A 26681-nucleotide genomic window follows, 5' to 3' on the forward strand; every position below is an offset into this window, starting at 1 on the left:
AACACAATTCTTAAGCTAATATGGCAGAAAGTTATAGTTGTGTAGTTGTGGTGTAATTCAAAACGGACCGAGGAAAATGTAACTGTGGTGAACTTGCTTTCATACTTGCAGTGTCTGCTGTCTTTGCTGCTGACACACTTTTGCAATTTGTGACACCAAATGGAAAAATATCCCAGCATGCAAAATCCCACTTGACCTATATGCATTTAGCACTAGGGGAGTGTGAGCTGTGAGCTCAACTTTACAGTCATTTCAACACCATTTTAAGTTGTTTTTTGTCTCGTTAAGCAAACATGAAAAATTATTTTGTTTCACTTGTAATATTATCATGAGCTATGATGTAATCACAACTCGACTACAAACTGTGTTACTCACAATGAACAAATATACTGTACAGTCAGAGTTCAGTATCTCTACATTTGTTGTAGCTTTGGCTTTCGTTTGTGTTGGTGAGGATAACACTGTATTTACACCAAATTAAGTCTTGTGGTATAATATACTGTACGTTTCTTATTTTCAACAACCAAATCAACAAATAATGTATCTTACTAGTTTTGGTATAAATATTGTACAACCCAAAGCCTGACATGTTATTCTTCTGTGCCATTGAGCTCCATCGCTTTCTATTGAAAACACATCAATGAGCCACAGCCTTTGAGTCCATCCCACATACCCCCCCTCATGTCTGAGGATGTTTCCTAACGTGTCCCTGGTACAATCCTCCTCCTCGGCACAATATGCCAGAAAAAAGAGAAAAGCAGGAAATCCCCATATCAGAGACTGAACACAGTAGTTTCTGCCACTATTGCATGAACGATTTGATTAATCGATTACCAAAATAGTTGCCGATTCTTTTTCTGTCTATCCACTAATCGATTAATCATTGCAGGTTTAGTTATAAACAAACCAACAGTTTAGCCTAACCCTAAACCCACTCTATTTATACCTAAAGTAAAAATAACCTAAAATATTGGTAATCCCTCGTAGCAAAAGAAACTGTGTGCTCCCAATTACGGTAAATTCGGTAGCTGAGTGGGACCAGGAGGTCGGCTGTAAACTGAGCAGTCACTTAAATAGACCGTATGACATATACATATAGACAGAGACGAGAGGGCCGGGCGCCGTCTGTCCACGCTTTCATTCTCATGCACGACAGGTTAATCAGACGGGAAGATCACTGAAGTTCCACTTTTATTTTATTATTATCAAATGTCACAAACTGCCTTAGTTCTGCCACGTAGATGAATTAAAATTCAGACAATTACTACCTGCTATGAGAATTCCAGGCCAGGTAACGGGTCTTTCATTTAGTTTGAGAACACACACACACACACACACACACACAGAGAGAAGGGGGGGCATGAATTATGGATATTCCATTTGATCTTAATTTCCTCAGCAGTCTGTGGATTACATTCTGATGACTGTGCGATGGGACTGCATGATAAAGTAGATGCTTTAGATGAGTGTTAGGTTTAAAATAACATTATTTTATCATAAGAAATAACTCAGGTTCCCAGATCTACGCATAATAATGTGATATAATCCTATTTTATTATTAATTTATTGCATTTCTCTCACTGAGGTTTGTAAATCTTTGGATAGGATATATATATATATATATATATATATTTCAATGTTTTGATGAGATGTTGAGGGATTTTTAAACAAGATTGTAGCGACAACAGGAACAGCAACTGTGTTCCATGTGAATCAATATTTGAGAGCGAGACATGTTTTTGGTTGTTCCCAGCATGCATCTGGGTGACTAGGTGGTTCGATTTGTGCCAATACTCCCTTCCCTTCCCTGACATTCAACATGGTGTTTACTGCACAGTCAGCATCATTTGAAATATTTTGGTTACATTTTTCCCTTTCAGAAAAGTGTAAAAGTGCGTCTGTAAGAAAGTCCCTCACAGCGCGACAATCCATCGCAGTAAACACGAAGCCTTCATTGATCCAAGTTTCCTTTTATCGCCGTTGCTCTGTGCCGAGTTGAGTGTTCCCATATCACAGCTGCACTAATTATATTACACTCCTGCTTCCGGTGGATCACGTGACACTGCACCAATAAACCTCGACAAAACGTGTCGCCTTCCAAAACTTTATTTTTTACATCCATGTCTTCTCATTTCAGGCATGTGTTCAGGTGTGTTAGCTGGGACAGCAGTCTTTTCAAGTTGCGTTTGACACTAGAAAGTTTGTATTTTAAAAACACTGACAAAAAGCGCAAAGGTTATTATAAAAATGTTATTATATACAAAATAAATTGAAAGAGCTAAAAAAAAGAACCAGACTATACCTTCAATGACAACTCTTAAAGTGAGCCAAGCAGCACAATCACAAGTGAAAACAGGTGTTTGTGATTCAATAAGAAAATATTCCTGCTTTCAAACATCTAGGCACCAGTCATTAGAAATAACATCCTGACATAACTTCCCTTTTGATCATTCCTTTTGTCAACATGCCCTAAACCAATACCTGCGTCGCCGGCAGACTACAATCATCAAACCCCCACTTCCACCATGGCAAGCCCCTCTAACATGTCATCATTAGCAGTAATAAACATTGTAGATATCAACCGCTGCTTTTTTGACTAGTTAATAGTTCCAAGCCAACATATCCATAACGTAATCTCAAATAGTTGCAATTTTTAATTAAAGAGATCAACAATTCATTTCTCACTAGAGGAAATCTTCATTGTAAATATCTGTAACTTGATTACGAGCCAACTTTTACTTCCATTCAAACGGAATTTTTGACGAGTTAAGTTTCCAAGTCGACATATCCATAATGTCATTTTGATTAGATGCGATATGTCAATTATTGATATCAACAATGAAGTTCTCACTTGTGGAAATGTTCACTGTAGATCTACAATGTTTCTTAAATGACAGATGGAACTCTAGTTATCTAAAGCCAAATTCTGCCTCGTCAACATTTCATCATTTATATTTTGGCTTGGAATTGTAACGAGTAAGAATGACATTTCAGATTTCAGAAATACAATTGTAACTAGTGATAATTATATTCAAGGTATCTACAATTCCTTTTTTTGTATTATGGAGATCATAAAGGAATTTGCACCAGTCAAAATAACAGTTATTGCAGATGACTTCTACAACGTACATATCCAAAATATAATTGTTGATATTCAAAATCACAATCCTTTTCCAACATGTGGAAATTCATTGTAGATTTCTGTAATCGTTAGGGTTACTGAGTGAGAGGGGATTACTGATATCTAATTAAAATTTTAATGTTTTGATCAGTCGATATGTAATATCTACATATGAAAAGATATTTAGAACATGTGAAAATAGTTTTACAGATAAATTAAAAGAACATTTCCAAGAGTGAAAACTAACCCTCTCCTCGTCAGACCTACTGATGAAAGGTTAAAAGGGCGGGCCATACTTCCACTCTTCCTCTTGAGAACTATATATATCTTCCTCCTCTAAAGAAATATAATACAAATGATATATATGATCAGACAAGTAAAATTACAACCACTCATACAAAAAAATGCAAATAATAATTAACATTTGCCTCTTTAAATTGGCTTAACAGAAACATGCATAAAAATAAACGGATAAATATTCAATCCTATTCAAGCTGCGATACACGCCTTCGTTTAGGCAGTGGTGAGTTTGTACCTCCTTAACTGGGCTAGAGATCAAATACATTAAATATTACAATAGCAATAAAAGAGCTGCCTTATATCAATATATGAATTAGACTGGAAAATATGCATGTCTTTTCCCCCCCCCATTTCTGGTGAGGGATTGTATGGTTTTGTGAGGTATGAACTTGTTCCTGTATATTGAAAAATAAACTTGGGTTAGAGCTCGAGCTTTGTCCCTTGAAATCTAAATCACCTCCCGACAGACACATTGTGTCCCTTTAATGTCAACTTATTTGACACCAACGGCTTATAACATTGTCCCATGTTATTTTTTCAAAGGGATATGCCACTCAGAAAATAAAGTCATCATCTTTCTCAGCACCTGTACGAAGGTGTCTGCGTTGGACCCTCGCAGTTGTAACCCTGTAACACCACAAGCGACCTCACCAGAGAACATTCTGAGAAATGACAGGACAGTAGACGTGAAATGTTTTACACCTTGAAATCCACCGCAGCCACCGTGAGGTAAAGAAACATCATGAAATACTTTAGTGGGCAGTAGCTCAGGGTCAGTGTTAATATAAGGGGGGGGGGGCAGCTCTCACTCTGCTGTTTGTGCTTCTGTTTGCTGCTGCTGCTCCTTGTTGAGGATGATGCTGATGATGTCGCCCTCGTGCTCCTTCATGTGCTCCATCAGCCGCTCTTTACTAGTGGACTCGAAGCCACAGATGCAGCAGCAGAACAAGAGCACACAGTATTCCATGCCGGGGCCCGGGGCAGGGGCGTGGCCGGTGCGTGGCTGAGGCTGTGCAGGGTCCTTCCCCTGGGGGCTTGGAGGCTCAGCAGGTGACTGTGAAGGGTCCGTGGTGGGCGTAGGTGAGACTGGCTGAGCTGTCCCCAGCCAGGCCAGCTGCTGCTGTCGTCGTGGAGGTGTGTGCTTCCACCGGGCCCTTTGCTTTGTCCTTTGGGGGCTGGGCCACTGCTGGGCGCTCTGCCACCGACTCCAGCACCGCCGACAACTTCTGAGGAGCTCTGAGGGAAAAGAAGGATGAGTCACCAACAAGAACACATAAACAGAGGGAGCCATATTAAATGACTGAGTCGTAGATCTCACTCTTGGGGCAATGTTGGCAAACTATGGGAAATGTTCTAATTACCAATGTCCTATTTTCTTTTTTGACATCTGTTGGGTGTAGGACGTTACTTGCTGCTAATAATCTATTATCCCTATGACGCATAGTGACAGCTGGCAGTTATTGCTTTGCTTTGTCTGTCAAAACACTCTGTAAACTTTTAACGGCGTTATATAAATAATAGCTTATATATTTTTTGGGGGGGATTTATTTGAATATAACATAAAATAACATTGGGCTTTGAGTTACAATACAAAGATTTACACATCATGTCAATATATGCATTATATCAGCAAGTCATATCAGAGTCATAAAGCCCAAAGACAAATTGGTGTCAGGCGATATCTTTCAAAGCATGAACTAACGAGCACAGAGGGAATGAACACACGCTGAAGTTCAACCTTTGCATTTGGCTGAATGTCATATTTTCTTCAGAAAACCACAAACTGGAGTACAACCACCAGCTAATGCTTTATCATTAGTAGCACATTAGCTCAACACTTCAAAGAAAGCATACATTTAAACAGAAAGGCAGACGAGCTGCACATAACAACAAATCCCAACGCATCAATGCAATAACTGTAGGATTTCTTAGAACTCGTTAGTGCACGTGTCAAAGAAATCCACAATATGCAGTTATCAAGGGCACACAAATGAAGAGCAAGGTCAACAGACATAAAATATTTTATCTATGGCTGCGCTACACAACTTTGCACAGAAAAAGATTGCATAATGCAGCTTGAGCTCTACTACAGACCTCTAAGGCCCACAAAGAACACATGATGAGGTGTTGTCCAGGAGCCTACCATGTACTGCCAGTGTGAATATTTGCAAATACAGAAATGAAACCTGAAAGAAACAGAAAATTAAGACTCTGTATTTGAGTTGACGTGTTTACCGGGTGCTCTGGGAGATGGCCTCGTTAATGGCTTTGTTAACTTGCTCGTAGTTGTAGTTCTGGTCTCCGGCGTGCTTCCACATGTGGGATTTGAGGGATGGGGGATGACTGCACACATAGCCACACAGAGAGCACCTGGAAGGAGGGGAAACAAGCATCAGAGTGAGAGTTGAAGTTGATTTAATATGTGCACTGATGTTCACACTAATCCTTAAACGTTCCATCAAGAGGAATCATCCTGACTCAAGACTCTGCAGGGGATACTGAGCGTGAGAGACAGAGACAAGGAGTGGAGCGAGGAAACAGGATTTACAGTACTGCAGTCAAGTCACTCAATTCCATAAGAGTATAATCGCCTGAAACTACGAATCGTTGTGCTTCCTTCTTATTCACGGAGTCCACCATGTTGCCTCGCCATCTTTCTACAGTAGCCGAGCACAGACTAACTGAACTCTGGGTACAGAGGGACTTTCATGTTTCGTACCTGAAGGCCGCTGCAGAATTCTGACATGCTTTGAAAGGGAGGGGTGAGTGGTGGGTATGTGCGCAATTAGTTAACTAGTCGATTCAACGTCTCTACTGTTGCTACTCGACACCAGAAATACTAGTCGTTAACGTTATTGTTTTATTAATGTACCATTTAAATGACACATGCTGTAGCTCCTCCTGTACAGCAGCTGTGTTGGGTTACTTACAGGGGACTTTTAATGTGAGGAATCTATACTAAATAAAATGTGTATATCCAGCATCTTACGTATGCTACGTGCTAAAGCTAGCCGCATAGCATGCTATGAACGTACGACGCAGGCTAATGCCAGATCGCTCAATGAATCAAACTTGCACGCTAAGATACTAAAAGGTGAAAGTGATTCCAAATCATGACTCTTCTTAGACCACAGGCCCCGCTGGCATTTCATCAACTAACGTTATTTCCCGACACACGGGGTGAGGTGCGACAGGAGCGGACACTGATTTCAGTGGCATTTCAAATGTGATTAACTTCAAAATGGCTCTTACAGTATACGCAATCCATATTCTGACAAAACGCTTGACCTGATAGAAACAGTCAATATAAGGTTTATCTAACCTTCCGAGTGTTTACTTACTTTTTGAGTTGTCCAAGTTTAAACTTCCGTACAAACATCAGGGGAATTAGTCGTTAGTGAGCGCAGGGGTATTCAGTTGGAGGCAATATTAAGTTTTCTTGTCCCGGTTCTACCTTTTCATCATTACTCAAGCCACACAGTATGAGGCCAGTTCTGTCTCTGGACAAATATTTCTCATAAGTTATTTCTCAGTTGGCTCTTTTTGACAGAGAAGATACATGAACACATGGAATTCAGTAAAGTGCAGCAGGATTCAGTTAATATTCTCCACATCGGTCCATGTAGAGCCGTCCATATAACTACATGTTGACTGTTTGTAAAAAGCCAGTGTCAATCATAGACTGTATAAAGTATGGACGTAGTCTCTCTGACATCAACCAGAGATTTCCCAGGAGACATTGGCTGTGTCTCAATTCAGGAGCTGCAGCCTTCGGAGGCTGCATTTGTAGACCGATTACAGTCACAGCGGCCACGAGAAGGGTGTCCAAATATTCATTGCGCGCCCAGAGAAAATAATTCTGACGAAAAATGGCACCCCTTGACCCAGCAGTAACGGCAAATAGATATACTTTTAAATGTAAATATTGGGTTTCAACTCGCTCGAATAGCTAACGATAGACATTTCGCTAAAATGACGGTTAAGTTACGGGACGTTAGTGCCGATGCTAGTTAAGCTAGCTGCTCAGCAGCTGTTAGAAGCGGCTGCTTGGCTGCCGGCATCAGACCTAAGTTAGCCTTTTAAAGTAGAACTTTTAACACCTTAACTTTCAAACCTACGAGTTGTAAATGTTGATTTATGTTTTACATAGATTGTGGCGACTGTATAGATAATGTATACTTCATATTACCTGCTTGGTTTTCTGACAGTTGAATATCACTTAAAGTCCAGTGCAATGGCTCGGATTGATTATACATATTTTATTATTTATAATATGTGTACTTATTTTGCAACTTAATCTCTTTTGTTCAGTGGTGTAGGCCTTTAGCTAAACCTGTTCTAACATTTTGTTTTGTTTTAGGGAGAAGGAGACAGAGGCAGTAGAGAGGAGAGGATGGAGAGCAGGGAGAGGATGGACAGACTCTTCTCTCTGCTGGAGACACTTGTTGACAAAGGAAAGGTAAATGAAGGGAAAGAAAGAAGAGAGACAAGGAGGAAGAGAGAGAGAGAGAGAGAGAGAGAGAGAGAGAGAGGGGAGAGAGAGAGAGAGAGAAGAAGAAGAGGAGAGAGAGAGAGAGAAGAGAAGAGGAGAGAGAGAGAGAGAGAGAGACACAGAAGAGGAGAGAGAGAGAGAGAGAGAAGAGGAGGAGGAGAGAGAGAGGAAGAGAAGGAAGGGAGGAGATAGAGAGAGAGAGAGAGAAGAGAGAGGAGAGAGAGAAGAGGAGGGAGAGGAGGAGAGAGAGAGAGAAGAGGAGAGGAGAGAGAGAGAGAGGAGAAGAGAGAGAGAGAGAGAGAGAAGAAGAGAGGAGGAGAGAGAGAATAGAGAAGAGGAGGAGAGAAGAGAGGAGAGAGATAAGAGGGGAGAGAGAGAAGAAGAGATATAGAGAGAAAAAAGAGAAGAGAGATAGATAGAGAAAAGAATAGGAGAGAGAGAGATTAGAGAAGAGAAATATATATAGAGAGGATTAGAGAGAGAGTATTAGTATAATATATTATTATTTTGTATATATATATATATATATATATATAAAATAATAATATATATATATTATATATATATCTAATATTTAATATTATATCTATATATTATAATAAAAGAATTAATATTATATATATATATAATATTTATATATATATATAATATTTTACAGGAACTATAAATGAAAAGTAATGAAACACTTAATTGATTTCAAGGTTCAAGAAGGCTTTATTTTGTACATATGATTTATTTAATTTAGAAAACTACCTATCCAATGAATGGGAAATGATCGAACAAAGAAAATGATTGATGATTATTATAAACAAAAGTATTATAAAACAATATAACATTTACAGTATACAGATAAAGTTTGCTGCTGGACTTGGATGGGCTTGTGTCTCCTGATGGGGAGCATCAGTGGGGGGGGGGAGGGGGTCTCCAGAGTGTGTATGAGATGCCCCTCCACCGTCTAAAACACATTATCGCCAGTGATGAAGCATATCTTCAGTCAAGTAAAAAAAATTAAAGTATTATCTCTGGTTCCTCTGGGAACAAATGTTAAAGTAAGCCGTCAACTGCACTTGATAACTTCTGAGAGTTGCTAGGCGACGGGAGCGGCAGAAGGTAGGGGCGTGAACAGCTGGTGACGTACCAGGAAGTCCCCCGTAGACCGGACCGTCTCATGTTGTAGACCGCTCGGTTCAACCTTCACGGTATACGGAGGACCCGGCCTCTAAAGACCACGAAGGCTGCAGCCCCTGAATTGAGAAACGGCTATTGTGAAGCTCAAGTATTTGGCACTTCTGCATAGGCTTCACTTTTACAGCCCCAGAGGTTGCCGCATGTTGTCAATACAGACCAGGCTGGACAACGTATCACTTCCTGGTTTGGCCCAAATGAGCCGAGCTACATGTGTGAAAGTCACCTTAAAGTCACGACTTTCTGCTTCATTTTTGCCCACTTCAAAAAAAACCCCAGTCTCTCTCAAGTCCCCCTACTTCATGAAAGTGCAGCAGTGAATAATTTGAGTGCCCCGAACAGAAAGAGAAAAGCATCGTCTGTGCCTTCTCTAGGGTATGGAAACATGGACAGTCTGGGCTTGCAGGTACTGATGACAGTATAATACAGAGAGAGCCGTCAGTGAAGTGGAAATCGGCAATCAGTGCCTCGGTCAAGGTTGAGGATATTTAACAGAGTAATCACTCCCAATCACTTTGTCCACCCACCCACCACTAACCTGGCAGGCAGAAGCCCATTCTCAACTTCCCGGGCTGTCGGGAGCACGAGAGACACATTTGCTCACACACACACACAGGTTGGGACCCACAGAGACTCCGATAACCACAGCTTGTTACCAGCCAGGTACAGCTCTTCATTCTCACCTCGGAGGTCCAGCAGTCCTTCTCATCATTCCTCTCTGTGGTGGATTTGTGTTTCTCACCTGTACTGCTCCAGGAGCTGCACGGCCTGGTGCTCCTGAGGGTGCCTCCTCATGTGGCTCTTTAAACTGTTCATGTTGGTGGTGGCAAAGTCACAGCTACAGCACCTGGCAGACGGAGAGAGGAGAGAACACGGAGACAGAGCCTCTAGTTTAACACGCTGACATCCGAGGTCGTAGCTTTGCTTCTTTACACTTGCAGCCTGAAAGGACGTAAGGGATTTACGGCACAACAGAGAAGAAATTGCCACAAAAAGAATAGATCAAAATATTTTCTACTTTGTTGCACTTTGGATGCTGCGGTTGGAAGATGAAACTGGCTTTTTAGTTGCTTGGAGGCAAACACTGTACAAGGTCTGCAGATGGAGGCTACACTCCACTCACGGCCACTTGCTCGGCATTAAAATAAAGTCCCACAAAACAACGAGTTGCACTGAATCATGGGAGGCTTACTGGGGCTACAATATAAAAAGACAGATTCGACCAACCAAGAAGAATAACATAAATAAATAAAGTGTCTTACAGCACAGTTTCAATAGGGTAATTGTTACTTTCATTTTATTTAGACTAAATGAGATTATGCAGAACTTTTGCGAATATAAAACAGAAATATGTACATTTCAGTATTCCAACAACATTGTCCCGAGGATCATTTGGAATGAAAATGAGAAATTGCTACTAAATCATGACAAATACATCTGTTTACTGATTGTGCCGCCTGTAGCACCCAATAATGGAGTCATTTCCTGAAAATGTAATACAATTTGAACTTAACCTGATCAATAATGTAATAAAATGTCCTGACTGATATTCTGATAACATAATACCTTATTACATTACGGGTCATTTAAAATATCTTTGCCTGATAACATCGGTTATAAATTTAAAATTCTATTTATAGTCTAATGTTTGAGTTTGCATTTCCAAACACAAAATCCGTGTCAAATCTTTGTATACTGGCACACTTTACATTTCCGGGGGAAAATATATTTTTCATCTTTTTCTGTCAAAAGTTTTACATTATCAGTTTTTTGGGGGAAAAAATAAGACAACCTGAAATGTATTACATTTATTGGTAAAATCAGTCAGGGACATTTCATTACATGGCGTTTCATTCCATTTCAATCAGGTTAAGTGCAAATTGTATTCCATCTTCAGGGAATGATTACATTATTTGGAGTTACACTGCCTGTGGGTGGTGCGTGTGAATAAAGTGGCCTGATGCAAAGCGTAGGACATTCTGAGGCTCTGCTTCCAGCTTTGGACATTTAGAGAGGGCACCAGCATGACGTGAAAGCAGAGTATTGGGAACGATGTTCATACTAAGCTACAGTGGATTAGTAGATTGTGTGTGTTTTCTTTATTTTGTTCTTCACTATGAAGACTTAACACCATTGAATCAAAGTGCATCAAATTGGGATTGCAATTAGATAATGCTGTAATCACTGACCGTTAAGACTCAAACACAAGATCCATCATTAGCTGTAATTATTACAGGCGTATACAAACAGCCTGTAACAGTGTGTCAGACATCTTCCTAATGCAATGTGATGCGCTCTCTTTTTACATCTCAATGCATTTAGGGAGTAAAAGTTTATGACCCTTACCACCTGGGGGATTTTTGAAAGTTTGTCTCACGTTTAGAAAAGCCAAGTTTCTGGCATTATTACAGCCCAGCTCCACAGCACAGTGAGCACTTTAAATGGAAATGTTTTGGCATTTGATTTCAGTGGTGAGGAAGGAATACCAATGACGCTTCAGTTCAGTGTAACATAACGGCACCCTTAGCTGTAAATAACAAATGAAAGGAATGGTTAAATGTGAGCATTAGTGCAGTCTGTGGTTTGCCTTCACATCCTATTGGAATGTATTCAAAAGTGGGTATTCAGTACGACTCTAAATCCACTCGGGGCTTATTGTAATATACTGGCACGCAGCAGCTCATGTGTTCACAATGAGGTCATCATGCCTGAAGATGTAATGTCCAGGAACAGTGCATAACCCTTCAAACATGTTTGGTGAAACAGTCATGCACTAGAGAAGCTGTGTGCTGTGTGTGCGCTTGTATTACTTGTAAATAGAGTGCAGTGCCAACTTTGTTTTGTTGGCTCTGTACTGCATCTGAAATAAAGCAGTGACTATGAGGTGAAGTGCTAACTAAGTGCTAAATGAACTTCCAGCTTTAATTTGAGGGTGTTTACATTCAGAAAGGATGTAGAACAGTAGCCCCGTCGTTATCCTTCTGCACAGCAATTAAAGCTCAAAGTCAGCGCTTTAACCTCAAAGCCAAATCCAATGTGCTGGAGTACAGAGCCAAAACAAGAGACCATGTGCATCGACGGACCACACTGCATTTCTGATACATCTGACATTCCATTCAGACGCTAAAGTTACTTTGGTTACACTCTACGACAGCCATGTCTATCATGCCTTAAAAATATACCTATAATGCGTTATAATCTGTTTATAGCACTGTGTGATTAAAGCCATCATTACTATTCACAATGCTTTATAACAATGAGCACAACACATTCTAAAGCGCGTTATGATGTTTTAGGTCAAGTATCATAATTGCTGGTCACTCACTGACATTTTGCTTTGCAAATATCGTAGTTGGGGATAACGTAGAGTCATCGAGAGGAAAGGAACCCGGCGGGGTGAGCAGGGACCGCTCTAAAGGGGTTCATTTCCCATAATGACCGTCTCGCTCTACATTGTGCCGCCTGTTGCACAGCTACCTACTATAGAAATGAATAATTTGACACAAAATATTGATTGAAAAATTATTATATTGCTTCTAAAAAAATAGTCCATGTCTACGGTTGGAACTGCGTCCATAGCAACAATTCATTATGTCATACGACATATCCAGCCCTAGCAGTAGATTAAGTTTTACCAAAGGTGCATTAAATAACCGCAACACTTATTGAGGTTTTCTGCAGCGTTTCTTGCACGTGTTGATTTGTGTGTGTACATTTGACCTTAGAGCTCCGGCGACAGCACACTGTTAGGGAAGTGAGGGAGAGAGAGAAGCAGTGAGAGCAACGTGTGAGAACGTGTGAGAACGTGCGAGTGTGCCGACAGTGAGAGCGCTGCGCTGGGCTGAGCATCGGCAGGGATGTACTGCCATCTAGTGGACAGTTCTAGAACGACAGCTCAGGCACTGACTGTCCAGCTACTGTCTGGTTAGATTACTGTGCCTGAAACAGCAGCTGAACACTGACAATGCAAAACTCACTGACCACTAACAATACTGAAAAAGGACACAGCAGAAACACCAGCATGATATTGAGCAAAATAAATGTAGTGCCAACATTTTTACCAAACATCTAATTGATTTCTATTATGTAGGAGAACAAACTAAAGATAGATTGACTCTGAAACTGCAGTGTAACGCCCCGTTGACGCAGCATAATGTGTGCAGAATAATTAACACAGAAGTCTGTAAAGTTAATATCTCATTTGCAACAGATTTAAAAAATGCAATCAGTCCACAAAAATATACAATCAGTCTAAAAAAAAAAAAAGATTGCAGTCTACTTCATTAATGTGCTTAAAGCTAAATGTCATGTGCAACTTATGCAACCATAATTAACATATATATAAAAAAAGGTATGACTGCAAAACACTATTTACGTTTGCTTTAGAAAAGAAAACTAATACAATCTAAGACTTTTGAAGAAGGAAGAATAGAAGACAAACAATGATGAAGCTACAGTATTGTCCATTAGCAGATTTGACTGATGATAAATATTGTGATCAGAACAGTTCAGTTAAATATACTGTATTACATCAACAGTGAGGAGCCCAGGCTTAACTATGGTATTTGTTAAGTGTCCTGTGACATTTAGGATGTTTTAAATCATTTTTTACTTAAAAAGTTCCAAATCTGATTTACTCTGGACTTGAAACAAGTTTGTTTCACCACTGAAGGGGAATTCAGGCTTGCAGTCACACAAGCATGTGTTGAAAAGGCAACAGTGTGAACGTGCGCAGTTTCCACAACTGCACTGAGTTTATGAAGCGTGTGCACTTGATAGGTTATTTATAATGTTCACGTACTTGTTACATGGTTACTCAATAACTTAAATGGTGTATTTCTCTTGCACACAACCAGAATGGGATCATAAACAGCGGTGTACGGATGACTCAACTTTGGGGTTGATGTGTAAATTGCAGGTTCCGATCAAAGTTATTAAAAAGCACAGATTTCCTTAATTGCAACGTTAACACGTTCTTCACTCCCTCGCCTTTTTGATTAGTAAAGGGCAATGTGCAAAACATTCAGGGAGTAATCATCTAGCTGGTGAAATGTGAGTTATTTGTAGCTTAGCATTACTTTACGTTTGATGTCTTGCCATCAACTCTTAGAATTATCACCATGTTGTTGTGTTTTTAACCTAAATATTATCTTCTTTATTCCCTGGTTCAGACGCAGAGTTTCAAGGCCATTTGTGTGCGTTTGGTCCCCGAGGGAGACGACTCCCATCAGGGGCACATGCAGCACATCACACGTATTCCCACATATAGATCGAAGAAATGCAATTCTCAATCTAATTTCCTAGAACCGTTATTAAAAACACGAATGAACACAAACTCTACACCAGCTGCTGCAAGAAAGGTTTAACCTTTAAATGAAAAGCCTTTAGTTTAAATCACGAGTTCAGACATTTCAAGACTTCACTCAGGACCAGAGGACATTCCATGACTGAGTTGGTGGTACGAGTACTTTAGTTGATAGTGGTGCATTTCTTTAATCTACTCACCGATAAGGCTTGTCGGAGTTATGAATCCGACGGTGGTTCCTCACCCCAACATATGTCGAGCTGGTGTAGTCGCACACATCGCACTTATACATCTTCTGCAAACCACATTCTGTAAGAGAAGACAAACAGAACAAGTGAAAACACTGACGAGCATGTGGCAATATAAAGAAAAGTTCTGATTGGGTCATTTATGTAAATATCTTGTAATATCCTCCCATCTTAACACATATTGAGGCCCCACATCCGAAACATCTTACCTTCATCCGTTACCCGCTCGGCGTCCTCCACCATGGCCACCGTTTCAGTGACGGGTGTGAGGCCGGCCACGTCACCACTGAAGCTGTGGTGCTCCCTTTCATGATTTCTTAACTGACTCTTAAGTAAGGAACACACACACACACACACACACACACACACACACACACACACACACACACACACACACACACACACACACACACACACACACACACACACACACACACACACACACACACACACACACACACACACACACAAATTAATGACAATACATGCCGTTATCTACTGTAGATAATTGCAAACTTATGAGGCTGTTCATTTTAGACAAGGTCAAATAAATAAATAAACTGTGGTTGCATAATGGTTCCCCCATTTATTTTAAAAGTGGCCACCTAAAAGAAGAGAAATCTATTGTAATATTATGTAGGGCTAGGCAATATATTGATATTACATCGATAATGTGATATGAGACTAGATATGGTCTTAGATTTTGGATATGGTAACATGGCATAAGTTTGGTCTTGTCCTGGTGTTTAGGGCTGCATTACATTTAGGTGACGTCATCAGACTTCTGTATTATTAGCATTTAGTCATTATATCCACATTACATTATGTTACATTACAGGTATTTGGTCAAACATAGCGTGATATTAGATTTTGCCCATATCACGCGGCACTATTTCTATTAGAAAAGCTGTTTTGAGCGACTGTCTCAACAACATATCCAAAGTGTGTAAATGTAGTGAGTGGTGATTGACGCGCAGTGCTCTTGAGTGATGCACTGTGGAGGTTTATCAGGTCAGCCTTCACTCTTCATTATTACAAACTTTCTTAGCCCAACTCCCAGAGCTGTTGGATAATATGATGAACATGTTGAACGATGAATAATCTCTGCTGCAGATGGGCTCTGGAGTCCCACGATAGAAGTGGAATCAATAGTCTTCTCCTTTGCCTGTCTCATCAAACCGAGGCCCAGACGCAGGTAATTTAACTCATCTCTTCAGGCCTCAACTCATCTTTAGTGTTAGGGGTGCTGAGAAATGAAAGCGATGTTGACAGGAGAGAGGTCTCATTGCAAATATAACGTTAGTGTTGGGGGGACGATGAAATGCACACACATGTACACAGATACATGGGAATCTGCCAATATACTGTGAGCACAGGTATAATACATATACATACACATATATATATATATATATATATATATATACATTACATACAACTGTGACCTCTTCTCTCAAACTTGGGCTGGCAGTAACAAGTGTTAATTAATTAGTTTTTCTCTCATTTAGAAGCAGGAGATATCATTATACATATGGGTAATGATTCTTTTCTGTTCTGAAACAACTGTGCATTTGGCCTTGGTCTGCGCTCTCCCTTATAGTTTTCTAAATTAATCATTTTGTCCATAAAATAGTGAAAATGAACACATTAATTTCCCAGAACCCAATGTTTGAACACATTCAAACGGGTTTTTTCAATCCACCAGACTAACTAAAAACATAAACTCTGTGGAGGAGTCCAGGTGTACAAGTGAGCCTGAGGAAACAAAGTGGTGGACTGCCAAGTGTTCTATTTACTGGAAATGCATAAACAATGTCTACCATGATGAAGACCTTGAGGAGAGTTCAGACTGCAACACCAACTACCTCAATGGATTTCAAATCTCTGACCAATCTTAATATATCATTTAAATAATCTGATTCCAGATTACATATACAATAACAGGATTAAAAGATGCATGCAAGCGTTGACTCACCTTGTAGTGGAAGGCATCTGTGCACTGCTTGCACTGGTACATCCTGGTCTTACAGTGGTGGATCATATGGCTCTCCAGGTTCTTACTGTCCGAGGCGATGTGCTCACAGATGGGACACTGATACGGCTGCCTCTGCCTGTGCACCCGAAGGTGCTGTTTAATGTAGCCCTTATTGCCGCTGCTGTAGCGACACAGGCGGCACCTGTACGGCCTTTCACTGCCGGGGATGTAGTCCACCAGACCACCATCTGGAGAGGCAACCAACCCGTCCATTCCTGGGATGCTACACATGTAAGTCCCAGCTCCGCTCCCTGTGACCACATCGTCCACGGCTCCGTTTTGGAACTGCGCGTTGTCCTGAAGCTCTTTTAAGATATCCTCATCTGAGGCATTCTGGTCCGAGCGCTCTCTGAGTCTTTCAATGACGGTGAGCAGTGACAGGCTGATGCCAGCTTTAGTGACAGGGCCCTCCTCGTCTCCCTCCCCCAGGCACAGGGAACCCAAATCTTCTTCTCTGCCCTCGCTGTGAAGCTCCAAGTCCAATAAAGCGGCTGTTGTCTCTACGTCAGAAGCATTCTGTCCCGCTGTAGTCACCTCTACCTGTTTATGGCCCGTGCGGGGGCTCTGTGCCTGGGCTGTAATGGTCTTAAGACTTACCTTGGTGCTGGGGAACTCGGGTGTCCTCATAGGCATAGCTACCAGGACCTCAGCTGCCAGAGAGTGAAGGCGGAGAGACTCCGAATGCGTCCTTTTGCGACCAGCTGGGGGAATGTTTTCATCCCGCGCAGAGTCGCTACCTATAACGACAGTCGGTTTGATATCCGCTCCCAATGGCTGGCCGTCAGGAGTGCTACCCGCACTGCAGCCGAGGTCCATCTCATCCTTTGCAGTTCCCACATGGTCCCGCTCCTCCTCCTTGGCATCCAGTAATTTCTTGTCCCTGTCCACGTCCGGGCTGAGAAGCAGTGGGTTAGTCGCCATGACGGAGTCCTCAGCTGAAGGAAGGCGTTCTACAATCACGTTGATGTGGCCGGCACTGTTGGGACTGCTGTTGATAATCTTCTGAGCTGATGACAGTAAGCTGTCCGTGATAAAGGAGCCATCATGGTGACTCCCAATCTCCACCTCGGCATCCGCCTCCGTCGTCACCTGCACCTCCACCATGGGCTCCTCTTTGATAGGGTACACGCTTTCCTCCTCTTCGGTTTTTGGACTTTCGTTGAGATTAGAAACCGGATGATTCAACGCATCCCGTTTATTCTCAACGTTCATTGGCACGCAGAGCTGGAGCTTGAAGGCAGTGGGCAGCTTTTGCAGGCTTTTATCTTGAAGAACTGGGGAAAGAACAACTATTTCCTCTCTGCTTGCAGCACTGTTAGCTGCAGCCTGGGCCTCTCTCCTTGCAGTAGTGCCGTCTTCGTCCTCGAAGATGGGGTATGAGCAGTCAACCAGGCCGGCGTGCTTCCACGCATGCGTCTTGAGCATTCGCTGCTGGCTGCACACGTAGCTGCAGATCAGGCAGCGGTACAATCCATACTCCTCGTAGCTATACCATTTCTTCTTCTGTGGGAGCTCCTTGGAACCGTCCAATGAGCTGCTCCCAGTCCATTCCCCATCCTGCTTTCTTAAAACCTCTTCCTTGCCCTCACTGTAGGTGTCCGACAGAGTGGAACTGCTCTTAAGGTTGTCACCGTTGTCGAAGTGCAGCCTGACGTGTGCCTCCAGCTGCCCTTGGTCCCTGGAGGTAAAGCGACACTCGGAGCACATGAGGATGAGGTCACTGTGCTGCTCGTTGTGATGCTTCAGATGCTCTTTGAGCAGGGGCAGCGTCTGGGAGAGAAAGGGGCACAGGCTGCACTGATAGCACGTCACTGTCCGCTTGTGGTCGCTGCTGTTGGGGTTGCCAGCTACCTCCGTTACCGTGGAGGTGTTGTTGTTGTTACTGTCACCTGACACAGGTAAAGAAAGAGTGCCGCCATCTATTCGCACCTCTTCTGTGCTCTCCTGCCCCTTACAGTTCCTTCTCATTTTATTTAAGGGAGAGCCTCCTCTGCTCCCCCTCGTCCCCTCCTCACATTCCCCACCTCCCCCTGCAGAAGAGACTCTTTTCTGTCCGGCCATGGTGCAGCGGCGCTGGGGCCGCTTCTCCACGATTTTGCTGAGCTTCTCGATGACCTGGATGAGAGAATCCGCAGCTCGTTTCTGCTGAAGACTCTGGCAGGCGTCCTCCTCTTCCTGGGTTTGGGTTTGAGAGAGGGATCCCAGAGCTGGAGGAATGGAGGAGGAAGAGGTGGCAGCAGAGGAGTGTGTGATGAGCACAGCTACATTGCTGATCTCCTCCATATCCTGGCAGACAACAGGGAAGAAAGAAATGAGTGTGTGAACTGGCTGGTGCTATCTGGTACACTAGATGTAAACAGGTCATCTCTTACATACATATATGGATGCAGATATTTATAAATACAATATTCTGTCAGGGGGACACTTAAACTCACACAGACAGTTAGAATTATTTGTAGGAGGTAGGATATGTGGACATGTTCTTATAGCAAATGATTGTTTATATCAGGGGTCTTCAACGTTTTTCAGGCCAAGAACCCCCAAACTGGTGTAGCGTTTCGCAGGGACCCCCTACTGTATATGTTGTATAGCAGAGGCTTGAAGAAGTCCGTGCGACGGGGGGGGGTGATTTATTTTAGTTCACCCCTCTCCTTTCCTCCACTGTATGTGTGTGTCATCGCCCTTCGCGAAGTACAGCGGAGGAGGGAATGTGAATGGCAAAGCAAAAAAAACTTTGTTTTTAATTGCTTTATCTCCAAACTATTTCGCGACCCCCCCTGCAGTACCTCCGCGGACCGCCTAGGGGTCGCAGACCCCCTGTTGAAGACCTATGGTCTATATAGATTATCTATCTACTGTTTGCATATATTATTATCTTTTCCACTTATTCAGTCTTTGAAATACTACAAAACAGATGATGTCCATCCGTTTGCCAGATGGTGACTTGTCCACTCAAAGCTATTCAATTTTAAATATCATAAAACAGACAAATGAAGCCACATTTGAGGATTTCTGAATGTTCTATAAGACTTCAATCATTATTATCATCATTTGAATTATGATTATAAAAACAGCTACATTTTCTTGTGGATTAATTGAATAATGGAAGCAGTACTAAATGTATTAAATGTTGTCACTATAATGATCTCTAGAAGCTAGTTAACAGAATAGTTTGTGACTTAAAGGGTTTGCACTGACTTGCAGTATTTTACCATTTCTTTGGCTAATATTTAAGCATAACACCTGAGTCGATAGTGGTCAAAACTTTGCAATTTATGCAGTATTCAAAATTATGTAGAATAATCATGGTGACTTTTGGTATTTATTGAATATGCTGTATTACTGTAAATATAAACAACATCGCTTAGAGCCTGACTAAAGTCAATCCTACATTCATACATGGAAAAAAAAATGTATCTGTTCAGCATTTACCACCTTGCAACATGTTTGACAGTAATAAAAAGGAATACAAATTGCATGCATTTTTCCTTCTTTTTTTACAAATGCCATGCATGTGAAATATATTGTATGTAAAGTATTTAGCGCTTATGTTCCCGTACTGCTCACCAACGTAATGTTGTTGAAATAAGTAGAAACGTTTGCATGTTCAGTAAACTCTGTTTGGCTAGAAGCATTGAAACTAGTGCTAATCTGTATTCTGAGGACTGAGCCTGTGACTTAACGCCTGGCTCTCTGCATCAAGAGTTTTCCAGTCATAAAAGCAATTGATAAATACTGCAGGAGTCTAAAAATTATCGGTTTAATTTCTATATTTTTAATTTTCTCAATAAAACTATTTACATCTGTTAGAGAAAAAACATGTCTTGTTTTATTTTTATCTTTGACCATACAGAGGGAATTGTCTGTTTAGAAGAAAAAGGGAGTAGCCCAATGACAACCACCATAATACGTGTGATTGCTGGGTCATTGCTGGTCAACAATACATGTGCACCATGTGCATCTGTTTACATACCAAGCTTAAGAGGAAATGGTCACAACTCCTGTGGTTGAATTATTTTTATCTCTGCAAATCCTTCTCACTCTCTGACCACACATTGCTTTCCTCTTTCTCCTACTTCTGCTTCTGTATCAAAACAGTAGGATACACATTTGCAGAAGGGTTACCACATGCAAGACTTTTTTGGCTATCATCCAACTTAAGATACTGCATTCTGTGAAGTGGAGCTACACGGAAACTGGACCAGTGTTATTAACACTCGATCCAAGAATAATTCAGTTACTAAAAATGTCTGATCCAAGCAATGCAAAGCCTGCTTAATAAACAACTTATGGTCAGATAACTTAACGTGTCTCACTTGAAAAGATCACAGCTAGGCCTGCTGTGGTAAATTTGCTATATATTGAATGAAGTTGAATGTGCTTGGTCAGGGTAGCCTCTATGTAGACCATCATGTGGTTTAACCGGTTTCAGATGAGCACCTGTTATGTCAGAATCTAAAAATATTTCATCCACTCTCACTCCCCTGTAGAATGAAGTTGAGCACAGCTCCCACAGAAACACCGAATAGCCACTTGGCCAAATGTACTGGCTAATGTTAGCTGACATGCTGGAGCTGGTACGACACTAAAGAGACTTTCACACGAAGAACACTAGAAATTTGAGTAAAAGGCAGCAGGACACACACTCTTTGCTTCACATTTAGCTTCACAGCCTGCTATTCAAACACACAGACACACGAGTCCCACACAGTGCTAGCAGTTACACACATGAATGTACAAGGGCATTTTAACTATCTTTTCGGTTAATGTGTGACGCAGAACCACGAGGCTGTGTTTTAATGAATATATATATACTCACTGACACAGAAAAGCTCGACGCTCTTTGTCCTCAACACATAAAACTGCTTTGTTTTATTCGTCAGCTATAAAAAGTGGCCTCCCTCTCTCCCACATTGCAAAATGGCGAGGATGGAATATCAGTCACGTGACTTGGAGTTTGGGTCAGGTGACCAACGCGAACCGATGAGTGGCAGATTGCCTGATACCACGTTCAAGTACTGCTCGGAAAACACCGCGTCGCCTTTTCGAACGAGGCAATCGTTACAATTACATAGTTATCACCCTCGAGACTGAGTAGATACCATGATTAGACATAAAGAATAAACACCGAACATACAAAAATATTATACAAATAGAATAGAAGAAGAAAAATGGTAACATACATAAATGATTAAGTTTTTAAAAAAGATCGATTTAGCAATTTACAAACGACTATCAGGGGTTTGAGTGAAATATGATCCTTTGAAGTGAACAATATCGCCATTACAAAGACACAATTAAAAGGAGTAATAATGTCCTATGCTTTCATTTATAAATTATTAACACCATTTTAAATAATTCTGACAGTGAGTTAGCTTTTTACTGCTATGACATGGGTTTTAGTAAAAATGTGTCAAATAAAATCCATCTGTAATTTTGTTTTATCTAAGGGGAATCCACCCCCTGGTTTAAGCCATGAGTCATTTTATTTGAGAAATATTTGATTGACGAGTTGTATTCATTTGTTGTTAGGAATAACTGACGCATCATTCATTGACATTGACGCAGCAATGTTTGTGTTTTGTTGTCTGACTGCACTATGTATCTAACATTTTATCTTTGGTTATTTGGTTATATGAAATGGTTTTACCAAGGTTTCTGGTAAGGTTATGGTTTGGGCTGGTTTTATTGAATTGGGCAGTTTTTAAGTTATGATTGTGCTCACAACTGTCAATATGATCAACACTGACTAGCACACACTTTCAGTTTACAAGGACATTGGGAATCATCGTTATAAGAGTAAATGCCTTTAGAAAAGGTAATTATTAGTAGTTAGCAGGATTTCTGTTAAATGACTAATTGAACGATAACAATAAATGATATACTGTGAGTGAGAAAGCCACATAGCCTTCTATAAATTGTACATGATATTATATGATAAACATGAGAGAAGAAAGTACATCGGGAAGCAGAGCAATGTTTGGATGGAAAACAACGTCTCAAATGTTGTCAATGCCTCTGTATGACATGTGCTTAATCTTCTTCATATATTTCTAGTCTAATACTGCCCCCTAGTGACATAAAGTGAAAATGCAGTTGAGTAAAAGTTTTTGCATATTGTATACACACCCAAAGAAATTGAACTATTGCACACAATTCTGAAACATAACATATTCCTCAAAGCTACAATTCTCACAATTCAGTTGTTTTCACTGAAATATAAATTGTAAATCACATTTTTGCAAAAGTCCAAGCACAAATCTGATCATTTAGCAAACTTTGTTCACCTGGAAGAGGAGGAGGAAGAAGTTTGTTTGTGCACTGATTTCATAATTTCATCCCCAAAAACGAGCAGAACTTCTGCACACCTGTAGATCCTACACCTGTAGGAGAAGACAGAAGGTCGACTCTGTACATACCTGTCAACCCTCCCGTTTTTCCCGGGATTATCCCGTATTTTTCCTTCTATCCCGTTTTCCTCCCGTTTAAATATTTTCCCGTAATTATAACCTTTAAAAAAAAAAGAAAAAAGGCCTAATTAAAAAAAGTGTAAAGTGGCCTCTGATAGAGCAGGTGGCAGTATTATGTTTAACATGAGCTGAAAAACTTTATATGCCAGTAAACACACAGAAGAAAACAGGAACAATAACACAGAAGAAGACGAGAACATATGGATGAGTCACTGAACGGGAGATAGATGGAGACGCAGTGGTACCTGCCAAACAAGTTCAAACTTTATGTAAGTAACTAGACAAATGAGAGGAGACCTTCCCTTATTTATTAAAAGCAGAGTCGGGCAAACTCGTGCTTTTTATAAAGTGTGCCATTCAGATATTAGCATCACACACGACGGAATAAGCGATGTTCACCAGCAAGAACAATTGTCCAAGCACAAGCACAAGAGGCACAAAACATACACTGTCAATGACTTCATGTGTGACAAGAACTGTGTCGGAGGCAGACCAAGTGACCAAAGCTGAGGGAAAGATGTCGATGCTTTGCGTCAAAAATAATGTAACCTTCAGCTTCTGCGATGATTTCAGTCGCAGTGTAGCGGACATGTTCCCTGACACTGCCATCGCAAGGAAGTCCTCGTGGGGGAAACAAGCCACACAACTCATCAATCATCAAATAAATTGATGATAATAACTAATAAATACAATACATACTTTACATAAACATGTATTTCCTGAATGTATAGGCCTATACCCGTCCTTTACGTGTTTACATTTACATTATATGGGTAGGGGCTGGGGGGCTGAGAGCTGTTAAAATATGTTGACAGGTATGACTCTGTAGAACAAAGACTCCTGCACTTTACTCTTAACTTGCAGTCAGAGATCTTTAATAATGACGTTTCAGTACACAGACCTTCAACAGATCATCTTACCAGGTAAGAGGAGAGACCATCTTAAATACACAGGTGGACCAATCAGATCGCGGTACAGTGACATCACTCATTGAATCAAAATGGAATCATATTATGCGCAGCATTTAGAAACATTCACCAACTTGACCACATGAATACATCAATGTGATGACACACAAAAAAAGTGGTGGAAACTGATCCAACAGCAAGGGCCGGTGAGTTGCATCAGGTGCGCTCCAAACATAACGCAATGAGTATGTTTTTAACTACTTTAGCCCAAATTTTAAACCACTTGCATGTTATTGATTCAGTGTAACGAAAATCAAAACTTATAACACAACCAATGTAGGCCTACTTAAGCAACAACTATTTGATACTCAATTAAATCAAATCAAATCAAATCAAATTTATTTCTATAGCCCAATATCACAAATTATACATTTGTCTCAGTGTGCTTTACAGACTGTACAGGTTAATTAGTGTGATCAACATCGTTCTGGATGATAAGGTAATTTAGTTTGGTCCAATTTTTGCAATTATGGGTTACTCGTATGAGCTACTTTTTTTTTCCTCCGGAGGGGCAGTTCAGCCAAAGGCCGAGAATGACCGCTCGGCAGAAGCAGTGGACACAGGGATAGACTCGCTAGCGTCGGAGTTGGCCTTTCTCTTCTCACGATGTCTAGCTTTTCTTGAAAAGTTTGTCTCGAAAATGGCGTTGTAATTATATCTGCGACCAAATCGATCTCTTCTCCTCCTTCAGCCATTGTGGGTTGAAAAAACAGCTTGTAGAAATCTACACAAATTAGCTCGTTCAAAGTCAGTTGCTAGCTCTGCATAGCTCTGCCTCTCAATAGTGTGTATCCAATCAAAAGACGTGGACGTGCTGACGTTATCGTATGCCTTCTAGCTGGCCCCGATGTCGCCAACTCGAAATCTGATTGGTTAATGCCACAGTTTTGTCTCCGTTCACTTTAAGCGACAGGCGCCCGCACTGTTGATTCTGAAGGCCTCAGGGCAGATTTCTTGGACCCTGGCAACACATTATGGCTGAAATATGATTGGATAAAAGCTCTAACATAAAGGCCAGCCCTCCAAATCTCGATCTGAGGCTGGAAGCAACGCAACCAAGATGAAAGCTATGAAATGAAGAGAATAGACTATGGGGAATAATTTAATACATATTTGTGGAAAAAATATATAAAAATTAAACGTATATTCTGATGATGTTTAGGCCAGCAGAGAAGGCCTTGCTGGCCCTGACGGCCCACCACTGGTCCTTGGTTAATAATTAACTATAGCTGGAGATTCTTAAATGAACTAATCACCAATTTGAGGATGCTAATACTAGATAACTTTGACTGTGGCTATGGTATACTTTTCTTTGAATTAACAGGATAATAAAGTGAAGGCTAATTTGCTAATTCGTAATCTGTAAATGTTAAAATCTTTGATTGATTTTAGGTGATTTTCCAACATCCCTGACAGATAGCTGACTTCAATAACTTCATAAGCCAAGAACCATGGCAACAACACGATGTCCCAGCCATGTGCTTCAGTTTCCTTTGTGTTGTGAGCTTGTGTCTGTCTCCTGATGCTGGGGACATTACATTCATTTCCTGAGGACATACCCTAGTTTTTATTTCAATAATGTATTTATCTACATAGATTTTACACAAGTAGGGGGCAATCCTATGCCTGGGAACCTGTATCTCTGGATTCTGAGGGGCTTCCCTCTAGGGCAGGGGTGTCCAATCTGGCCTGCGTGATGACTTTGCAAAGTGTAAAAATGAGTTGTTTTGATCATAAAGTAAAATACTGTTCCAGATACCTGGGACGAAATGTTTTGTGCCTTTGTAGATACACTGTGATCAGTAAGTTGTAACACACATGTGTAAATGATAAATAAATACTATTGTTGAAATTGCACCTTTGTTTCTTAAGAAATTTCAGGTTGTTCATAATGTTTTGTAAAAAGATAAAATTTGAACATTTTCAGAATGTACTTGTACTTTTTTGCACTAAAACGATGGGAAACATTTGGAGTTGTCGTTATTTATAGGTTATTATGCTGTGATCTTACTGGTCCGGCCCACCTGAGAGCAAATTGTGCTGCATGTGGCCCAACTCAAATGAGTTTGACACCCCTGCTCTAGGGGCTCCGTGACTCACAATTCTCTGGCCTGCCTCTTTCGTTAACCCTTCCCCCACCAAGGCATTTGCGCACTGGGAGTTTTTTTGGTGCAATACATTTTCAGGCAGCTCATCATAACCTTATGTCCGGTCATCTAGGGCAGTGATTTTCAACCACTGTGCCGTGAGAGATAGTCAGGTGTACCGTGGGAAATTATCCAACTTTTTAAAAATCTGGTTTAAACTTTTTTTAAATCAATTTTCTCCGACAGCACTTGTACCGGGACTCCGACAGCATACATATATATATATATATACATATATACATATATATTCCCCCAACGGAACCCCGCGCCCCCTTAAATTGAAGTTTTTTGTTTTTTTCTTGCCTTCCTCCCGCACACACCTACAGAGTGGAGGAAAGGAGAGGAGTGAACTACGCACTACGCCCCCCGTTGCACAAACAAACCTGTTTGAGAAACACTGTTATAGAGGG

At 41.0% G+C, this 26681-nt stretch overlaps 1 protein-coding gene across 1 annotated transcript; it reads right to left on the reverse strand.

Annotated features, from left to right (window-relative positions):
• Positions 1-1732: 1732 nt before the first annotated feature.
• znf507 (zinc finger protein 507) lies at positions 1733-21617 on the reverse strand. The gene is given in 8 exon segments (XM_029460511.1): positions 1733-4502; positions 4504-4657; positions 5657-5791; positions 9841-9945; positions 14604-14712; positions 14861-14978; positions 16627-18972; positions 21506-21617. Coding segments are annotated over 7 exon segments (3240 nt in total). The 5' UTR covers positions 18970-18972; positions 21506-21617; the 3' UTR covers positions 1733-4226.
• Positions 21618-26681: the final 5064 nt, after the last annotated feature.

This window comes from Cottoperca gobio, chromosome 3 (genome assembly GCF_900634415.1).
Source record: "Cottoperca gobio chromosome 3, fCotGob3.1, whole genome shotgun sequence".
NCBI classification, from domain to species: Eukaryota; Metazoa; Chordata; class Actinopteri; order Perciformes; family Bovichtidae; genus Cottoperca; species Cottoperca gobio.